Below are 17,896 nucleotides of genomic sequence, written 5' to 3'. Positions count from 1 at the left end.
CTCTAGACAGCAAAGTCTGGAGAGCTGTCAACAAAGGATGGGAACATCCAATGAGGACAGGTGAAGATGGAGTCAGTGTGCAGATTCCTGAAGAAGAGTGGGACAATGAGCAAGAGGCATTAGCTCTTGGAAATTCCAAGGCCTTGAATGCATTGTTCAATGGGATCAGCAAGAACATCTTCAGGCTGGTACACCACTGTGAACTAGCTAAAGAAGTTTGGGATACCCTCAAGGTAACTCATGAAGGTACTTCCAAGGTGAAGATGTCCAAACTTCAGATGCTGACCACCAAGTTTGAAAATCTGAGGATGAAAGAGGATGAGACTATTCATGACTTTCACATGAATATTCTTGAAATTGCAAACACCTCTGGTGGACTAGGTGAGAAAATGGCTGAAGAGAAACTTGTAAGAAAGATTCTCAGGTCCTTGCCTAAGAGATTTGCTATGAAGGTCACAGCCATAGAGGAGGCGCAGGACATCTGCAACATGAAGGTGGATGAGCTCATTGGTTCCCTCCAAACCTTTGAAATGGGCTTGGGTGAGTATGCTGAGAAGAAGAACAAAAGCATAGCTTTTGTATCTAATGATGAAGAGGAGTCAGAAGCAGGATATACTGGAGGTGATGAAAGTATATCAGAAGCCTTAGCCATGCTTGGGAGACAGTTCAACAAGTTCGTGAAGAAGATTGATCAAAGAGGTAGACCCAATGTCAAGAACATCCCGTCTGACATTAAGAAAAGATCAACTTCTGATGAGAAGTTCAATCACGGCAAGGGAATCCAGTGTCATGGTTGTGAAGGGTATGGACACGTCAGAGCTGAATGCCCTACTTACCTCAAATTGCAAAATAAGGGGTTAGCTATCACATGGTCTGAAGGAGACTCTGAAAGTGAATCTGAAGGAGAATCTGCCAAACATGTCACTGCACTAACCAGTGTTTGTGCCTCTGAAGATGACTCAAGTGCAGATGAACTGACCTTTGATGAACTTGCTGCAGCCTATAAGAAGCTGTGTTCCACCAGTGCATAAGTGCGTGCACAAGGAGAAAAGCAAAAGAAACTCATCAAGGAACTGGAAGATGAGAGACAGAAGCAACTGTCTGTCATAGAGGGTCTAAATGGTGAGATAACCCTGCTGACCTCCAAGCTGAATCAGATGACTAAATCCATCAGAATGATGAATAAGGGAACTGACACCTTGGAAGAGATTCTAAAGGTGGGACAGCAGTCTGGAACCAAATCTGGCCTTGGATTTGGGAAAAGATCCTCAACTGAACACAAACGCCCAAAGGCTAAAGTTCAGAAGTTCAAGCGGAAGTCAAAGCCAATGCCTCAACATCGAGGAACTAGGATGAATGATCATCAGAAGAGGAAATACCAGGAGTGAAGGTGTCACCACTGTGGTAGGCTTGGTCATATAAAAGCCTTCTGCTACTGGATTCATGGTTTCCCTAACCAAGCCTTGCATATCAGGCCTAAGCATAAAACACATAAGCGCTATGTTCCCATTAAGAAGCAACAATGGTATGCTAGGATAGCACACACTGCTCTAAGGGCTTCTACCAGAGAAGACTGATACTTTGACAGTGGATGCTCAAGACATATGACTGGTATGGAAAATCTACTGGTAGATATTCAACCTCACACTACCAGCTATATGACCTTTGGTGATGGTGCCAAAGGAAAAATAAAAGGTGTGGGCAAACTGGACTGTTCTGGAGTGCCAAAACTGAATAATGTACTGTTAGTAAGAGGACTAACTGCAAACCTCATCAGCATAAGTCAGCTGTGTGATCAAGGGTTTCATGTTCAGTTTACTAAGGAGCTATGCATTGTGACAAATGGTGACAATCAGGAAGTTATGAGAGGAACCAGGTCCAAAGATAACTGCTACCTGTGGGAACCTGAAGTCTCTAACTTTTCCACAACATGCTCCTCAGCCAAGGAAGAACAAGATGTGAAGCTGTGGCATAAACGTCTTGGACATCTCCACTTACGGGGAATGAAGAAGATTATATCCAAGGAAGCAGTCAGAGGAATTCCAAAGCTTCTGATTGATGAAGGAAGAGTCTGTGGAGAATGCCAGGTGGGCAAGCAAACCAAGATGTCACATCCGAAGCTGGGACATCCCACAACCTCCAGAGTTCTGGAACTGTTGCACATGGACCTAATGGGACCTATGCAGGTTGAAAGTCTTGGTGGAAAGAAATATGCATACGTGGTGATGGATGACCATTCCAGATACACGTGGATAAGCTTCATCAGAGAGAAGTCAGATACATTTGATGTCTTCAAAGACCTGTGCATAAGACTTCAAAAGGAAAAGGATAGTTGTGTGGTCCGGATTAGAAGTGATCATGGTACGGAGTTCAAGAATTCCAAGTTTGATGAGTTTTGCTCGTCTGAAGGAATAAGTCATGAGTTCTCCTCCCCTATAACTCCTCAGCAGAATGGAATAGTTGAAAGAAAAAATAGAACTATTCAAGAATCTGCCAGAGCAATGATTCATGCAAAGAAGCTCCCCATGCACTTCTGGGCTGAAGCAATGAATACCGCATGCTATGTTCACAACAGAGTCACCTTGAGAAAAGGAACCTCCTCCACTCTATATGAAATATGGAAAGGCAGAAAACCCACTGTGAAGTACTTTCATATCTTTGGAAGTAAATGCTACATTCTCACAGATCGTGAACAGAGAAGGAAGCTAGATCCCAAAAGTGATGAAGGTATATTTCTGGGATACTCCACTAACAGCAGAGCCTACAGAGTGTTCAACTACAGGACCAATGTCCTGATGGAATCCATAAATGTCATTGTGGACGATAAAGAGGAAGGAACCGATGTCATGGAGGATGTTGAAACATTCCTTGACAGTTCAACTGACAGTCCAGTCAAGTCTGAAGAAGTACAGGAACCTCCTCCTGAATGTGAAGTAGATGCAACCACCAAAGTGCCATCTATCAGAATTCAGAAAGACCACCCTAAGGATCTTATCATAGGGGATCCCACCAGTGGTGTAACTACCAGGTCAAGAGGAATAAACTCAAATTCCTGCTTTGTATCCAAGGTTGAACCAAAGAATGTGAAAGAAGCCCTAACTGATGAATACTGGATCACTGCCATGCAAGAGGAACTTGAGCAGTTCAAAAGGAATGAAGTCTGGGAGCTAGTTCCAAGACCTGAAGGGACCAACATCATTGGTACCAAGTGGATCTACAAAAATAAATCTGATGAGAAAGGAGTAATTACTAGGAATAAAGCAAGACTAGTAGCTCAAGGATACACTCAAGTTGAAGGGGTAGATTTTGATGAGACATTTGCTCCTGTGGCTAGGCTTGAGTCCATCAGATTGCTGTTGGGGGTAGCATGCATCCTGAAGTTTAAGCTATTCCAAATGGATGTGAAGAGTGCATTCTTGAATGGCTACCTGAATGAGGAAGTCTATGTGGAACAACTTAAAGGGTTCTGTGATCCTAACCAACCTGAGCATGTATACAAGTTGAGGAAAGCCTTGTATGGGTTGAAACAAGCACCTAGAGCATGGTATGAAAGGTTAACCGAATGTCTGACCTCAAATGGATACAGAAAGGGTGGCATAGATAAAACCTTGTTTGTAAAGGATGAAGAAGGCAAAATCATGATAGCTCAAATCTATGTTGATGATATAGTCTTTGGTGGAATGTCAGAACAAATGGTTCAAAAATTTGTTCACCAGATGCAGTCTGAGTTTGAAATGAGTCTAGTGGGAGAACTGACCTATTTCCTTGGAATGCAAGTAAACCAAATGGAGGACTCTATGTTTCTATCCCAAAGCAAGTATGCCAAGAACATAGTTAAGAAGTTTGGTATGGATAATGCTAGGCACAAGAGGACTCCTGCTCCCACTCATCTAAAGTTGACCAAAGATGATGGAGGGCCTAGTGTTGATCAATGCCTGTATAGAAGCATGATAAGTAGTCTGTTATACCTAACTGCAAGTAGACCTGACATTTCTTATGCAGTTGGAGTGTGTGCCAGATATCAAGCAGAGCCTAAGGTGAGCCACTTGAATCAAGTCAAACGGATTCTCAAGTACATCAATGGGACCTGTGACTATGGGATGCTGTATTCACATGGGTCTGAGCCTGTCCTATCTGGGTACTGTGATGTTGACTGGGCTGGGAGTGCTGATGACAGAAAAAGCACATCAGGTGGATGCTTCTTCTTAGGAGACAACCTCATATCTTGGTTCAGCAAGAAGCAGAATTGTGTTTCTCTGTCCACTGCAGAGGCTGAATACATAGCTGCTGGAAGCAGTTGTTCCCAACTGGTTTGGATGAAACAGATGCTCACTGAGTACAATGTCACTCAAAATGTCATGACATTGTTCTGTGATAATCTCAGTGCCATCAATATCTCCAAGAATCCCATCCAACACAGCAGGACCAAACATATTGACATTAGGCACCACTTCATCAGAGATCTGGTGGAAGACAAGGTGATCACTTTGGAACATGTAGCCACGGATCTTCAACTGGCTGACATATTTACAAAGGCTATGGATGCTACTCAGTTTGAAAACTTAAGGAGCAAACTGGGAATATGTCTCTCTGAGACCTTATAGCAACCACTGATGGTTGGGATAAATTGTTTAATATCTCTGCCTATTAAACAATTTGTACTAGGCCATGATTGGTCAACAGATCATAGCTATGCTACTTGCAACAAGGGTGGATACAAGAGGGTAAGGAGACACCCTACTGTGAGAAGGCCAATGTACCTGCAGGAGTTCAAGGATGCTGTTCATGCAGGAGTGGTTCTGGATGTCAGAAACAAAATCATGGCATCTGATATGGTGGTACCTACTGTAAAGCAAAAGTGGGTGATTACTTGATCAAAGCTGTGAAGCAAGATCAAGTGGATGGTAACTTGGTTGAAACTGTGAAGTAAAACCAAGTCTGTAACTCTGTCGTTATTCTCTGGTTATGTTGTTGGCTTTGGCAACATTTTTGACAAAAAGGGGGAGTAACCCCTGACAAACAGAGTGGGTCTCTACAACAGACTCTCATGACGACAGATTCCTCCCCTGCAGCGATTGTGTGTTGAAGTTTCTATTTAACTTCCATATGTGTGAGTGTGCTGCCACTCTGAGTGTATTAGCTAGTATTAATTCCTGCTAGGCGTGTGATTCCGCTGCCATGAACTCTGTTATGGGGATCAAAGTGTTTTAGCCAAAAATTTGCCAAAGGGAGAGTTTGTAGGTGCTTAATTGGCTGCATTATATGGTAAAACACTAGCTGGTTACTAATGTCTTGACCAATGTCATGACATGTATGTGTGACTATATTGTAGTTGCTGCAGGACTAGCTAACACAGGATTTATTGAATGTCAAACTAGATGCTGTGACATTCATACCTGTCAACAGATACTAAGAAATAGAACAGCTGGTGTTCTGTTAGAACTTAGTATTTATTTCCAGTCTGGTTATCAAGGAAAGACCAGACCTGGCATAAGGCCTACTGACTGAATGTCAAACTGGATGTTATGACATTCATTGGCAGCAGCTACTGAACATTAGACAGAGTGGTGTTCTGCTATACTTCAGCATGTAACTTAGTTTGTTATTCAAGAGAATAACAGAACTAACTGAAGGCCAAATGTGTAAATGTTAAGTTGGACACTTTGACATTTATTAATGTAAGATGTTACTGTAGTATGGTCTTTTTGATCATGTACAGGTCAGCAAAATTGTACAGTCTGTTTTCTGGAAAAACAGACTCAGCATATGGTCCTTGATGTCAAGCTGAATGTCGTGACATTCATGCCTGACAGCATATGCTATATTGTAGGTTGTTCAGTTTTCTGTTTCAGCTTTTTCTCAGGCTATTCTTCAGGGATTCAACAACTGAGAGAAAATCCAGGAAATCAACAACCAAGCTACATTCAATGAACCTAACAAATAGCCTATTTGTTAGTAACCTAAATGTTGAATTTATGGGAACTCGCGTGACCTAAAATTCAGGAGAATACAGGTGCAAAAGCCCAGGGTACTGCAATATAAAAGGAAGGCGTTCCTTCATTCAGTTTCAGGGATTTTGAGGCGTGAAGATTTTGTGTGTCCATCATACTTCACTGCTGTATTTTTGTGAGTCTTGTATTAGACGTATCTTGTAAGCCAAGCCATTATCAAGTAGATGATAGCTGTGGCATAGGGTGTTCATTGAGTTGTAAGTGTTGTGTCGCTCAAAGCTTTTAAGCGTGAGTGCTGTGTATCTTGATTAAAGCTGTGAAGCACAATCAAGAGTTGTTTGAAGTGTGACTTCAACTTGTCTTTAATATTGTTTAAAGATAGTAATCACTGAGGTGATTGAGGGGGAGTGAGTAGGAACTCTGATCTTAGGTTAAGATTGAAATTGCATTGGGTAGGGATTAAATGATAAGTTGTAAACGGGTGAGTTTAGCTTTGAATTGATACTACTAATAGTGGATTTCCTCCCTGGCTTGGTAGCCCCCAGATGTAGGTCATGTTGGACTGAACTGGGTAAACAATTACTTGTGTTATTTACTGCACTTACTGTTAAGTTCTGCATAATTCCTGTCTATGCAGAATTGGATGTCATAACAACCCGTGTGACATCCAAAGTCTGATAACTAGAATTTCAATCTATAATAGTAATTGACACCCTTATGGAATAATGCTTATCATAGGTGAAAATATTTTATTGTAGCCAAGGTGTTTCTATGTACCTTAGAGCTTCATGTATGACGGGCTCCCTCATAAGGTGGGAATTATCATTCATTTAGAAAGAAAAAAAAGAAAAAGAGAAAAAGAATAAAAGAAAAACAAAAGATTTTATTAGATTTTTTTATTTTTGTCAAACTCATTCGACATATATTTAGAGATATTTTTTAATCCCTAAAGCAACAAACAAATAAGCAATTTACAAGGGTTTTAGAGAAGAGAAAAAGACACAAATGATATAAGAGTGTGTAGTAAATCTTATCAGTCTGAACTATAAATTCAGTATGTTGTTTCTATCACTTAACTAATTTTATTGATATTCTTGTTGACTAGTTTTACCTTCTCTTGGAGTCATTTTGATACACCTACAATTTGTGAAAGTGTTGTTTATAGTGAGTTTCCACCTTTACTGTTTATCGGTGAAAATTATTATTTCTTAGTGTTACTAGGAAGATTTTTGTATGTCCATTATTGATATAGTGGAAGCTTTTATTGTACTAGGAGTTGTGGTTTTTATTCTCTCGCTTTGAGGGAAGCTTTCCACGTTAAAAATATGGTGTTCTTGTTATTTATTTTTTCTGTTATTAATATTGTGCTTTTAGAATTAGCTATGTTGGTTGTCTGTTTAAATTGCACAGGTTTGGAAAAGTATTTCGCTTGAAAACATATTTTGATTATTTGATAATTTCTCAACAAAGTGGTATCGAGAGCTCTGTTTGGCTTGTTTTATGCATTTTAAATGGAGAAAAATAAAGAACTCAATATGATTAAGCTCAACTCTACTAATTATACACTCGGAAAGACTCTCATAGAAGATGTGTTATACAACAAAGATTCGATATGGATTATTGATTTAGGTGCCTCGTACCATGTTACTCCTACGCGTGATTTCTTCTCATCTTATATTGCTGATGATTTTGGAACGGTAAAAATGGGAAATGAGTGAGTTTGTGAAATTATTGGTATGTGAGATATTTGGGTTGAAACTGAGATTGGATGCAAGCTTAAATTGAAGAATGTGAGACATGTTCCTAATATTCGTCTAAACTTAATTTATGTCAAAGCCTTGGATATTGAAGGTTTCCACACTTACTTTGGTAGTGGTGGCATGTGTAAGATTACCAAAAAGTTACTAGTGGTAGCAAAGAAGCAAAGTTCCACAAGTCTTTATAGGGTACCTGTAAAGCTATGCAATGAGAAAGTGAATATAGTTAAAGACACATCTAGTGAGTTATGGCATACACGCATTGGCCACTTAAGTGAGAAAGGACTCAACATTCTTGCAAAGAAAAATTTTCTTCAGGTGAAAGGTACTCCTCTAAAAACATGCACTCATTATTTTTCTAGTAAGCAACACAAAGTCTCCTTTAATAGTAATGGTCATCATTGGAGGCCAAATATTCTAGATTTAGTTCACAATGATGTTTGCATGATGGATGGTACATCTCTAGGTGATGCATCATATTTTGTAACTTTTATTGAAGACCACTCTAGAAAAGTGTGGGCTTTTGTTTTAAAATCTAAAGACCATGTAATCGGTGTTTTTAAGCACTTCCATGCAAGTGTTGAAATAGAAAAAGGAAAGAAGTCGAAATGTGTTAGAGCCGATAATGGTGGTGAAATATGTTAAGCTTGAGAAGATTATTCCAAAGATGCCTCAACATAATGAAGTTGTAGAGAGAATGAATTGTATGATTAATGACATAATCAGGTGTATGTTCTGTCATGCAAAGTTATCAAAAGCCATTTGTGCGGAAGCATTGACAACTGCAATGGATTTGATCGATCTTTCTCCATCTGTTCCACTTGAAGGTGATGTTCCAAACAAAGTATGTATCACATCCTAATTTTTAACCATAAGATCCCACATATCATTTGCATCCTTGTATACAAACAAGGTCACATCTTGGTCTCTCCCTCTCATTTTTGGGTTTTCCATCAAGCACCTCATTTTTGGTGTTTTACCTTTGTGTTTATATGTTCATTACTTATCTAACCACTAATCAAAATAGAAAAGATATGTCTTGTCATATTTAACTTTATTGTGCAAGGTCGGGTTTCATAAAGAGCATCAAGCATGGTTCCTCAGCTAGGGTTTTGATTTCTCAAGTTAAAATGTGTTCAACCATTGATTGTCAAGGGTCTATATCTGAATACATAATCTCTAAGGTCCTAAAGCATCTCTCAATATCATTTTGATCAAAGATATCTCAAAGTTTTGTTGCTAACTTCTCAAGGAGAGTCAAAGGTTCATGTGTTTATTTCCATGCCTTCCTCAACAAGTTACCTCAAACTTTGAGCAATCTAACCAATATACATTAAAGGACACCTTATTTTGAGTTCATATGATCATCCATGTACCTTGAAATGCAAGGAAAGTCCAAGTGCACAAGATTATTCAAAGGGGTTTGACCAAAAAGTTAACATTTGAAGTCAAAGTTCTACAACTCCTTCAATTCTCAACATTTTTGAATGCTTCTTTTGCATATGGCTCTTCTCAATATACTCTACGACGTCTCTTTACATGATAAGAGTCAATTATGCTTGGAGGATCATCAAAAGTTTGGAGACATTATAGGTCATTTGTGGACTTAGTGAAATTTGACTTATTTTCAAGTGATTTTTTCTCAACTTCCAAGATTCATAACTTCTTCAATTTTCAAAATTTGAGGCTGATTCTTTTTGCCCAATATCATTTGTTATGCCCTCTACAAGATTGCTTCAAAGATCAAAGTCAGATTATGCTTGGAAGACCATGGAATTCATTAAGACATTACATGTCATTTTCAGGCATTTAGGACTTAGGGTTTTCTAAGTTAAATGACTAGTTTTTCGTGCCAACTTCAACATGTCACAACTTTATGCTCAATCCAAATGCAACCTTTCTTGGCACATTATGATCTTTGATATTATGTCAACACATTGAAAGAAGAATGGGATTAAAAAGCCTCTTGAGCAAGATGCCTCATTGAGTTGTACATGGTGATTTAGAACTGAAGAAATCACCATGGTCCGAATTTGAACTTCACTAATTATCAATTCCAAGCCAAATTAGCATGCGTTTTGGACCTAAACGTGTTTAACCAAGTCTCCAAATGTTAATTTACTCTTGAAACACATCATTTGGATGAGTTTTGATGGATTAGAAGTCACATTTTTCTCACTTCATGATCAAATTTTTCTTGCACGAATTAAGCTTGATTCCACACGTATTTGGATCCAAACGCATTCCCTATAAATAGAGGAAGCTACTGCATTCATTTCCAAGCTTTTGAGAGCCAAGAAACCCCTACTTCAATCTGAAATTTTCCAAAAAAACTCAACTATCATGTTTTTAATCTCAACTTGTTTCAACCCAGTTTCTTGATTCCATTAGCATCTTCGGCCTTCTCTGAAGCTTTTGCAACAATTCCCAAGCTCTGAGACCTTCTGAAGTGACCTGACTAGATAAAGCTTCATCAACTTCTGATCATCATTTGGATAAGGTAGTTTTGAGCATCATTTGAACTCAAACAAGTTACCACAATATATTCCTTCACTCTCTGATGATTTCCCCTAACTTATCTGGTGTTGATTGATCGTGTTCATCATTTAATTTAATTTTTTGTGGCTTGCTTGCTTCTGAAACTTCTCTGAAATTCCCCATGCTCAGTTTAGATAAATGAATTTGGAACACGAGGTTGAATTTGTGATGCTGAGGCGATCACATTGGTGGTGATCTCGTGTTCTGAGTTTACCAAACGAAGAAACTCCGGTGAGGGACCATCAGAAAGATGACCAGAGTTCATCTTAGGTCATCTGAGTTTGGAGACACATTGGACAACTGAAATGTCCTGATTTGTTCAATTTAAATGCAATCTTGTGTTTCAGTTTTGCTAAATTCCATCGTGCACCATAGTTTGAGGAATGTTGGATATGCCTCGTTAGTTAATGAGGCCAGATCCAACGCTTCATATTTTTTATGGTTTTTATTTCTTTTTCTTTTTTCATTTTAATTACATTCTATTTAAAAATTCATAGAAAATTCATTTTACATCCAAAATATCCCAAAATAATTTTTAAAATTATCTTTTATTTTTCTTCATATGGTTTTTATTTTTTTCATATTTTATTTTATTAATTTTCTATTTTTCATGAAATTTCTCTTTTCCCCTTTATTTTAATTGGTTTAAAAATAATTTTCTTCATTTTTAAATTTTGAAGAAATTATGTTATGTCTTTTATTTTATTTCTAACATTCCATAATTTTCTTGGCCATTTATTTGATGTTTTGAAGGGCTTTATGGATTTTCTCTTTTATTTCCCTTTTAAAATTTATTTTAAAAATCTTTTTGATACATTTTATTTTATCTTTTTGAATTTTATATTTGTTTGACCTTGTGGACTTCTGTTGGCCTTGGATCATGGTTGTTTGATCATAGGTCTCATCAAACTCAATGGATATTGGGTGTTGATGGGGTGAAACCCTAATCCACCAAAATGGATGATTGATTTTGATGATGACTTGATCAAACCTTTGATCCAATTTGGATGTGATCTCTCTTATCCTCTTCATCCTCTTCATCTCTTTCTTTTCCTCTTGATCAATTGGATGGTTTTTGTCAATCTTGTTCATGATGTGTGGATTGGTGTTTGATGAACTTTCATAATTTCAAATCTACCTTCTAATTGATCATGGATAATTTGAGGTACTTTGGATTGATGCATAAGTTTGTCCTAAGTATCATGAAGTATGCATTAAAGTAATGGGTCACTCTCCTAGCCTTTGTGCTTGATTAATCCTATTTTCTTTTTTTGTGTGACATAATTTTAGAAGAATAATTTACATATCATTCCTCTAGCATGTATTAACACAAACATTATTATTGGCCGACCTTAGATAGTTGTGACTTCTACATAAGTACAATTAGGGATGGACAAGAACCGTTCACCCGGCCAAATCCGCCGGTAACCGAAAAAGAAAACCGAAATGGGCGGGTTCAAACGGTCTACCGGGTCAGTGATTAAAATATAGCAGTTTCAATTGGGTTTATATGGGTGGGTCGGGTTCAAAATTCTGAACCGCGGATACCCAAACCCGCCCAATTGAGATACCCTCCTAGGGTTTTCCAGCAACCAAAGTTCATTCTGTTCTCTCACTCACCGTCATTCACCACCCACCACCTTCAACTATCACCACTCACCGTCCAATTTTCAATCCACGCGCCGCTTTCGGTTTCCGCTGCTTCCACACCTCAGCTCATCTTCCAACGCTTCGTGGCTCGCCGCTCTTTTCCGCCAACACACTCACCGCTAATTCCGTTCCGGTATGTATTCTCACCAGCCTAGGTTTTTATATACGGTGGAGTATGTATTCAATTTTTATGTATTCAATCACCGTTCCGCTTTAGTTTCAATTGATCTTTCGGCAAATCAGTTGAATGGAACACTTCCACATGGTTTTGGTGATGCTTTTCCTAATCTTAGGACATTGAACCTTGCAGAGAATGATATCTTTGGTGGTGTCTCAGATTTTTCAGGGTTGAAATCTATTGTGAGTCTTAACATATCAGGAAATTCATTTCAGGGTTCTGTTACAGATGTTTTTGTGTTAAAGTTGGAGGTTTTGGACCTTAGCAGAAACCAATTTCAAGGTCACATTTCTCAGGTAAACTACTACAATTGGTATCATTTAGTTTATCTTGATTTGTCGGAGAATCGGCTTAGTGGTGAAATTTTCCAAAACTTTAATGGCACACCGAATTTAAAGCACCTTAACCAGCCTAGGTTTTTATATACGGTGGAGTATGAGGTTTTTCGGATGATGCTCGGAAACGCACCGTAACGTACCTATGAATTTCATGTGGTTGATGATTTTTGGAGTTTTATACGTATTATTTTGATTGGATTTAGTCTTCAACAGTTTTGATTGGATTTTTGGAGTTTTATACGCATTATTCTGAATTGTTCTTTATTCTCTGCAGGTTGGTGTTGTTTCTGATTATGACTTGTCTAAAGCAGAAAACAAGTAAGAGCTTGCACCATTTATTGCTTTTTTTCATACTTTAAGTGCTTTTCTTAGGACCTTTCAAATTGTTTTTACAAATTATCTTGTTGAACTTATAATTAAAAGTAAATTATGTAGAAATTCAGTGCATTTCATTTTTAACTCAAATAGCTATCATCTATTTTCATGTTATTTTATCTGTTAATGACTTTTTTCAAATAGCCAATTTTTACTTGATTTCTATTTTAAATTTTACAACCTGCTTTTCCTTCAATTATGTTGATTATGGCTCCGTCATTTTTCAGTGATGGGTCAGCCTAATCAAACTATACCTACTGAATATGTCATGAATGAAGTTGGTTCAACAGCAACAACTGAAGTTGTTGGAGCAGAATTAGTTAATACCCAACCTACAAAGAAGAGGAAAGCTAGTGCAAGTGGTTGTAGGCAATCATCTGCTTGTTGGGAGCACTTTATTAGATTACCAGATGACTTAGTTGATACACCAACTGCAGCTTGTAAACACTGCCACAAAAAATACCTATGTGACCCTAGGACTCATGGCACCACCAACATGAACCATCACATTCTAAAATGTGCAAAGAAGCCTAGAACCATTGATCCCACCCAAACTATTCTGACATACCCCTCTGCAGAAGGATCTAGTTTGGGTCATGTTAGCTCCAAATTTGACAAGCAAGCTTGTAGAAAAGCTTTGTCAATTTTTGTGGTTCTAGATGAACAACAATTTAGTGCAGTTGAGGGGGAAGGTTTTAAGTACTATTCTTAAGTAATGCAGCCCCAGTTTACTCTCCCATCTAGGCGTACAGTAGCTAGAGACTGTTTTCAGCTACACTTGGATGAGAAACAAAAACTAAAAGCCTTCTTTAAGTCTGACTGTAATAGAGTAGCACTTACTACTGATTGTTGGACTTCTATCCAAAATCAAAACTACTTAACCCTTACGGCACACTTTGTGGATAACGAATGGAACTATCAAAAGAGAATTATAAGCTTCACAGTTATTCCAAACCACAAGGGTGATACGGTAGGTAGGAAGATTGAAGAGGTGTTAAGGGATTGAGGAATTAGGAATGTGTCTACCATAACTGTTGATAATGCAACTTCAAATGATGTAGCTGTAACATATTTGCATAGAAAAATATCAACTATGAATGGGATGATGGGGGATGGAAAATGTTTTCATATGAGGTGCGCTGCTCACATATTGAATTTGGTGGTAAATGAGGGTTTGAAAGATAAGCATTTGTCTATTACTAGTGTTAGGGATGCTGTTAGATTTGTCAAGTCCTCACCTCATAGGGCAGCCAAGTTTAAAGAGTGCATTGAATTTGCTGGAATAACTTGTAAAAAACTAGTATGTCTCGATGTTTCAACTCGTTGGAACGTGACATATTTGATGCTTGAGGCTGCAGAGAAGTTTCAAGCTGCTTTTGATAAGCTTGAGTATGAAGAGTCGAGCTATAGGGAGTTCTTTGGAAAAGATAGTCCTCCTAGTAGTGATGATTGGGAAATTGTTAGAGCTTTCATCTCTTTTTTAAAGTTATTCTATGAAGCAACTAATGTTTTTTCCACCTCTCAAAGTGTGAGTTTGCATAGTGCTTTTCACCAAGTGTCTGCGATCTATTGTGAGCTGAAGCAAGCTACTATGAACTTGAATGGTGTTTTTGCAAGTGTGGGTGGGGACATGATGGAAAAGTATAATAGATATTGGGGGTGTGCTACTAAGATGAACAAGTTGGTTTATTTTGGAATCATTTTGGATCCAAGATACAAGTTGAGTTATATTGAGTGGACTTTTAAGGATATGTATGGAGTCGGATCTGTGTTTGCTACCGGGTTGATCAAATCTATAAAAGAGAGCTTATAAAAATTGTATGATTGGTATAAGCAAGCTTATGACCAAAATCATAATAGACAACCTCTTGGTAATGGTGAAAACAATGTTTCCAATGATGAAACAACAGCTGGCCGTCCTTCACTAATGGCTAGAGCCGATGCTTTTGAGCAACATTTAGAGGAACAAGACTCGATTGATCAACAAAATGAGCTTGAGGGTTTTTACTCTAGTAAGTGTGTCAAAAGGGATCCTAAATTTGACCTTCTTGTGTGGTGGAAACACAATTCAACACAATATCCTATTTTATCTACAATAGCTAAAGATATTTTTGCCACACCAGTGTCTACGGTTGCATCAGAAAGTGCCTTTAGTACGGGAGGGAGAGTCTTAGAAACTTATAGGAGCTCCCCAAAACCTGAAATGACAGAGGCATTAATTTGCACCCAGAATTGGTTAAAGCCGTCTTTTACCTATTTCAAAGACTTGAACCTCATGGAAGATTTTGAGCTTTCTGAAGATATTATAGCAGGTAAAATTATTTTTAAAAATGTTATATCTTTATTTCATAATTGTTATATATTTCTAAAAAAATGTTTATTTCATTATTTTAGAATTTGAAGAAATTTCTTCTACAACAAGAAGATGATCTTTACCGTCTCAGCCACAACCTTCTGGTTGTGCTTGAAAAATATGGAGGTATATTTACTTTATTAATTTGATTTATTTATTACTTTATTCCTTTTTAAAGCTTAATATTTTTCTTGTTTAATTTTTCAGTTCAACTATGTTTTTTGAAGTCATATGTGACTTATATTTTGTGACTACTCAATGGTCAAATAATATATATTTTGTCCCGTGGATTTTGAAGATATTCAAGCTAGCCAAATTTTGGTATATGCATCAAACAATATATTATTGTATTAATTATCTATGTGGTTTTTTAGTTGGATTTACTACTAATTAATTATGAATTGAAGTTGGTAATGTCATGGTCGGTTGTCCATTAGTTATATGAAGTATTGCTAATTGTGTCAATAGAACATTTTGAGGCCATGCAGGAACAATTTGGAGCTAAGACATTTTTGATATATGTAGAACCTGTGTTTAGCAAAACAGGAGAAACAATTGGAGTAAACTATATGGGAATGGAAATAACAGATCAGGTAAAAAATTGTTGTTTTGGTTTTTGAAAGTACTTAATTAATATCTTATTCTTCTTGTGAAGAGAATATTCATAATATTGAAAAAAACGCAGGTGAGAAAAAGAGAAAGAATGGCTAAGCTAAGGGAAGAAATTGTGGTTTAGAAAGCTAAGGAAACAGAACTTAATAAAACCATTCATATTACAGGTTCGCTTAGTCATTCACGCCAAATCTATTTTTTTTTTGTTCTTAATGTTGTTGAAGGGTGCTTAATTCTCTTTTGGTTGCTGCACATTTGTTTTCTCAGATGGTGTTGTTTCTGTTATGAGTTCATTCTGCAAGCAACTTAGTTGATAATGTGCACACTGTCTCTGGCAGATGCACATCTTAGTTATTGCATCTTATGTGTTAAACTCCTAATTCATGAATGCACATCTGTCTTCTGATGCATCTTTTGTGTTGAACTCCTAATGCATGAATGCACACATCTGTTCTGATGCATCTTATGTGTTAAACTCCTAATGCATGAATGCACACATATCTGTCTTCTGATGCAACTTATGTGTTAAGCTCCTAATTCATGAATGCACATATATCTGTCTTCTGATGCATCTTGCGTGTTAAACTCTTAATGCAGGAATGCACATATATCCCCCCATATATCGATCATGTACGGTACTTTTAAGAAAGCTACGACACTATTTTTGTTTAGAAGTCATTACTCTGATGAATCTTATTGAGTAAACACCAATACTTCACACAGCATCTAATTCTGTTTCTAGAATGAATAGTCATTAGTTTTCTTCTGATTGATAGGTTTTGCATCTGATACATACTTTTAAGAAAGCTAGAACACAATTTGGTTTAGAAGTCTTACTGATGAATCTTATTGAGTACACATCAATACTTTACACAATTTATCTAATCCTGTTTCTAGAATGAATAGAGTCATTAGGTTTCTTCTATTGATATGTTTTGCATCTGATTATATAATTGCATTATGATAGTGTCTTGTTTTGTATTTTGTCATTTCAAACGAGAACTTAAGTTCTGGGTTTTGGCTGCTGCTGTGCTGCTCTAACACATGACTAAGCAAACTGATCATTGAAAGTGGAAACATAATTCAACATAATCCATTATTTTTTCGAATTGATATTAACAATTAGTAAAACAGTTATCCAGACATATTAAATGTATATTAATTTTTACCATTAGAGATTGTGATTTGACACAAATCAAATACATGGTTTTAGTGCTGATTCCACATTAGTGCCACCACAATTTGCCTGCCAAATTTATGTCTAAAGAATTAATTTGTTAGTTATTACCCTATGCACAACTGCAATTATTGATAAATTTAAGCAGGTTGTTTCAAAGATTATTGATAATTTTACTGTTTACCATTGTATGAACATTTGCAGAAAGTGTTTTTGTTGAAGTGGAGCCAATTCTAAGATCTGCAATGGACGGGCACAATGTGTGCATTTTCGCTTATGGTCAAACCGGCACAGGCAAGACATTCACCATGGTCAGTGATGTCAAAATTGTGTTCATCTGCTAATTAATGTTATCCAATGTATGTTGTGGTTTCTGATTGTATATGATTAATTTTAGGATGGTACAAATGAGCAGTTAGGGATTATTCCTCGAGCTATTGAAGAACTCTTTCGTCAAGCGTCAACGGATGCTTCGTCCTCTTTTACTTTTTCAATGAGACATCTGAATGAACCAACCATGTGCAGATGTAATATGGACAGTCAACTGTTTAATATACTTTCAAAAGTTCTCTTGTTTCTCATGTATTTTGAGTTTTTGTATATGATACAGTGGTTGTAATTTATTAATTTCTTTTTAAGGTCTGTGTGGAAGTAGCATAACAGTTGTTATTTTGGATTGAAGTTTTTAATACTTTGAATTTATTTTGAATCTAAATTGTAGTAATTTGTAGCTCAAAATATTATCAAAATGTATTATTGGGCTCAAAATAATATCAACCCAATAAAACCGATTAAACCGATTGCATAACCCGCAACCCGTCCTAACCCAACCCGTCCAAACCGATTACAAAAATGGGCGAAAATGGGCTTATATGGCTTAACCGCGGGTTGGGATGGGTGAGGCTTTTGGGCCCGAAACCGCCCAACCCGGTCCGTTGTCCACCCCTAAGTACAATTACGATTGCTT

At 37.2% G+C, this 17,896-nt stretch overlaps 2 protein-coding genes across 2 annotated transcripts; both read left to right on the top strand.

The window, feature by feature from the left end:
* The first annotated feature begins 8,375 nt into the window (after nucleotides 1-8,375).
* On the top strand, nucleotides 8,376-12,734 carry LOC127078809 (probable LRR receptor-like serine/threonine-protein kinase At2g24230). Its single transcript, XM_051019234.1, has 3 exons — nucleotides 8,376-8,552; nucleotides 12,140-12,514; nucleotides 12,687-12,734. Exons 1-3 carry the CDS (start codon nucleotides 8,376-8,378, stop codon nucleotides 12,732-12,734), a joined length of 600 nt encoding a protein of 199 aa, XP_050875191.1.
* A 282-nt stretch (nucleotides 12,735-13,016) lies between these two features.
* Nucleotides 13,017-13,499, top strand: LOC127078808 (uncharacterized). Its single transcript, XM_051019233.1, has one exon. It carries the CDS (start codon nucleotides 13,017-13,019, stop codon nucleotides 13,497-13,499), a length of 483 nt encoding a protein of 160 aa, XP_050875190.1.
* The last annotated feature ends 4,397 nt before the right edge of the window (nucleotides 13,500-17,896 follow it).

Source organism: Lathyrus oleraceus, chromosome 5 (assembly GCF_024323335.1).
Source record: "Lathyrus oleraceus cultivar Zhongwan6 chromosome 5, CAAS_Psat_ZW6_1.0, whole genome shotgun sequence".
Taxonomy (NCBI): domain Eukaryota; kingdom Viridiplantae; phylum Streptophyta; class Magnoliopsida; order Fabales; family Fabaceae; genus Lathyrus; species Lathyrus oleraceus.
This window is presented reverse-complemented; position numbering and strand designations above follow the sequence as displayed.

Bases quoted from the DNA above. Each gene is read 5' to 3' on its own strand.
- LOC127078809 (XM_051019234.1), top strand. From the start codon at position 8,376: ATGCCTCAACATAATGAAGTTGTAGAGAGAATGAATTGTATGATTAAT. The intron at 8,553-12,139 runs GTATGTATCACA...TCGGCAAATCAG, and splicing joins AAGGTGATGTTCCAAACAAA to TTGAATGGAACACTTCCACA. The intron at 12,515-12,686 runs GTTTTTCGGATG...TATTCTCTGCAG, and splicing joins TATATACGGTGGAGTATGAG to GTTGGTGTTGTTTCTGATTA.
- LOC127078808 (XM_051019233.1), top strand. From the start codon at position 13,017: ATGGGTCAGCCTAATCAAACTATACCTACTGAATATGTCATGAATGAA.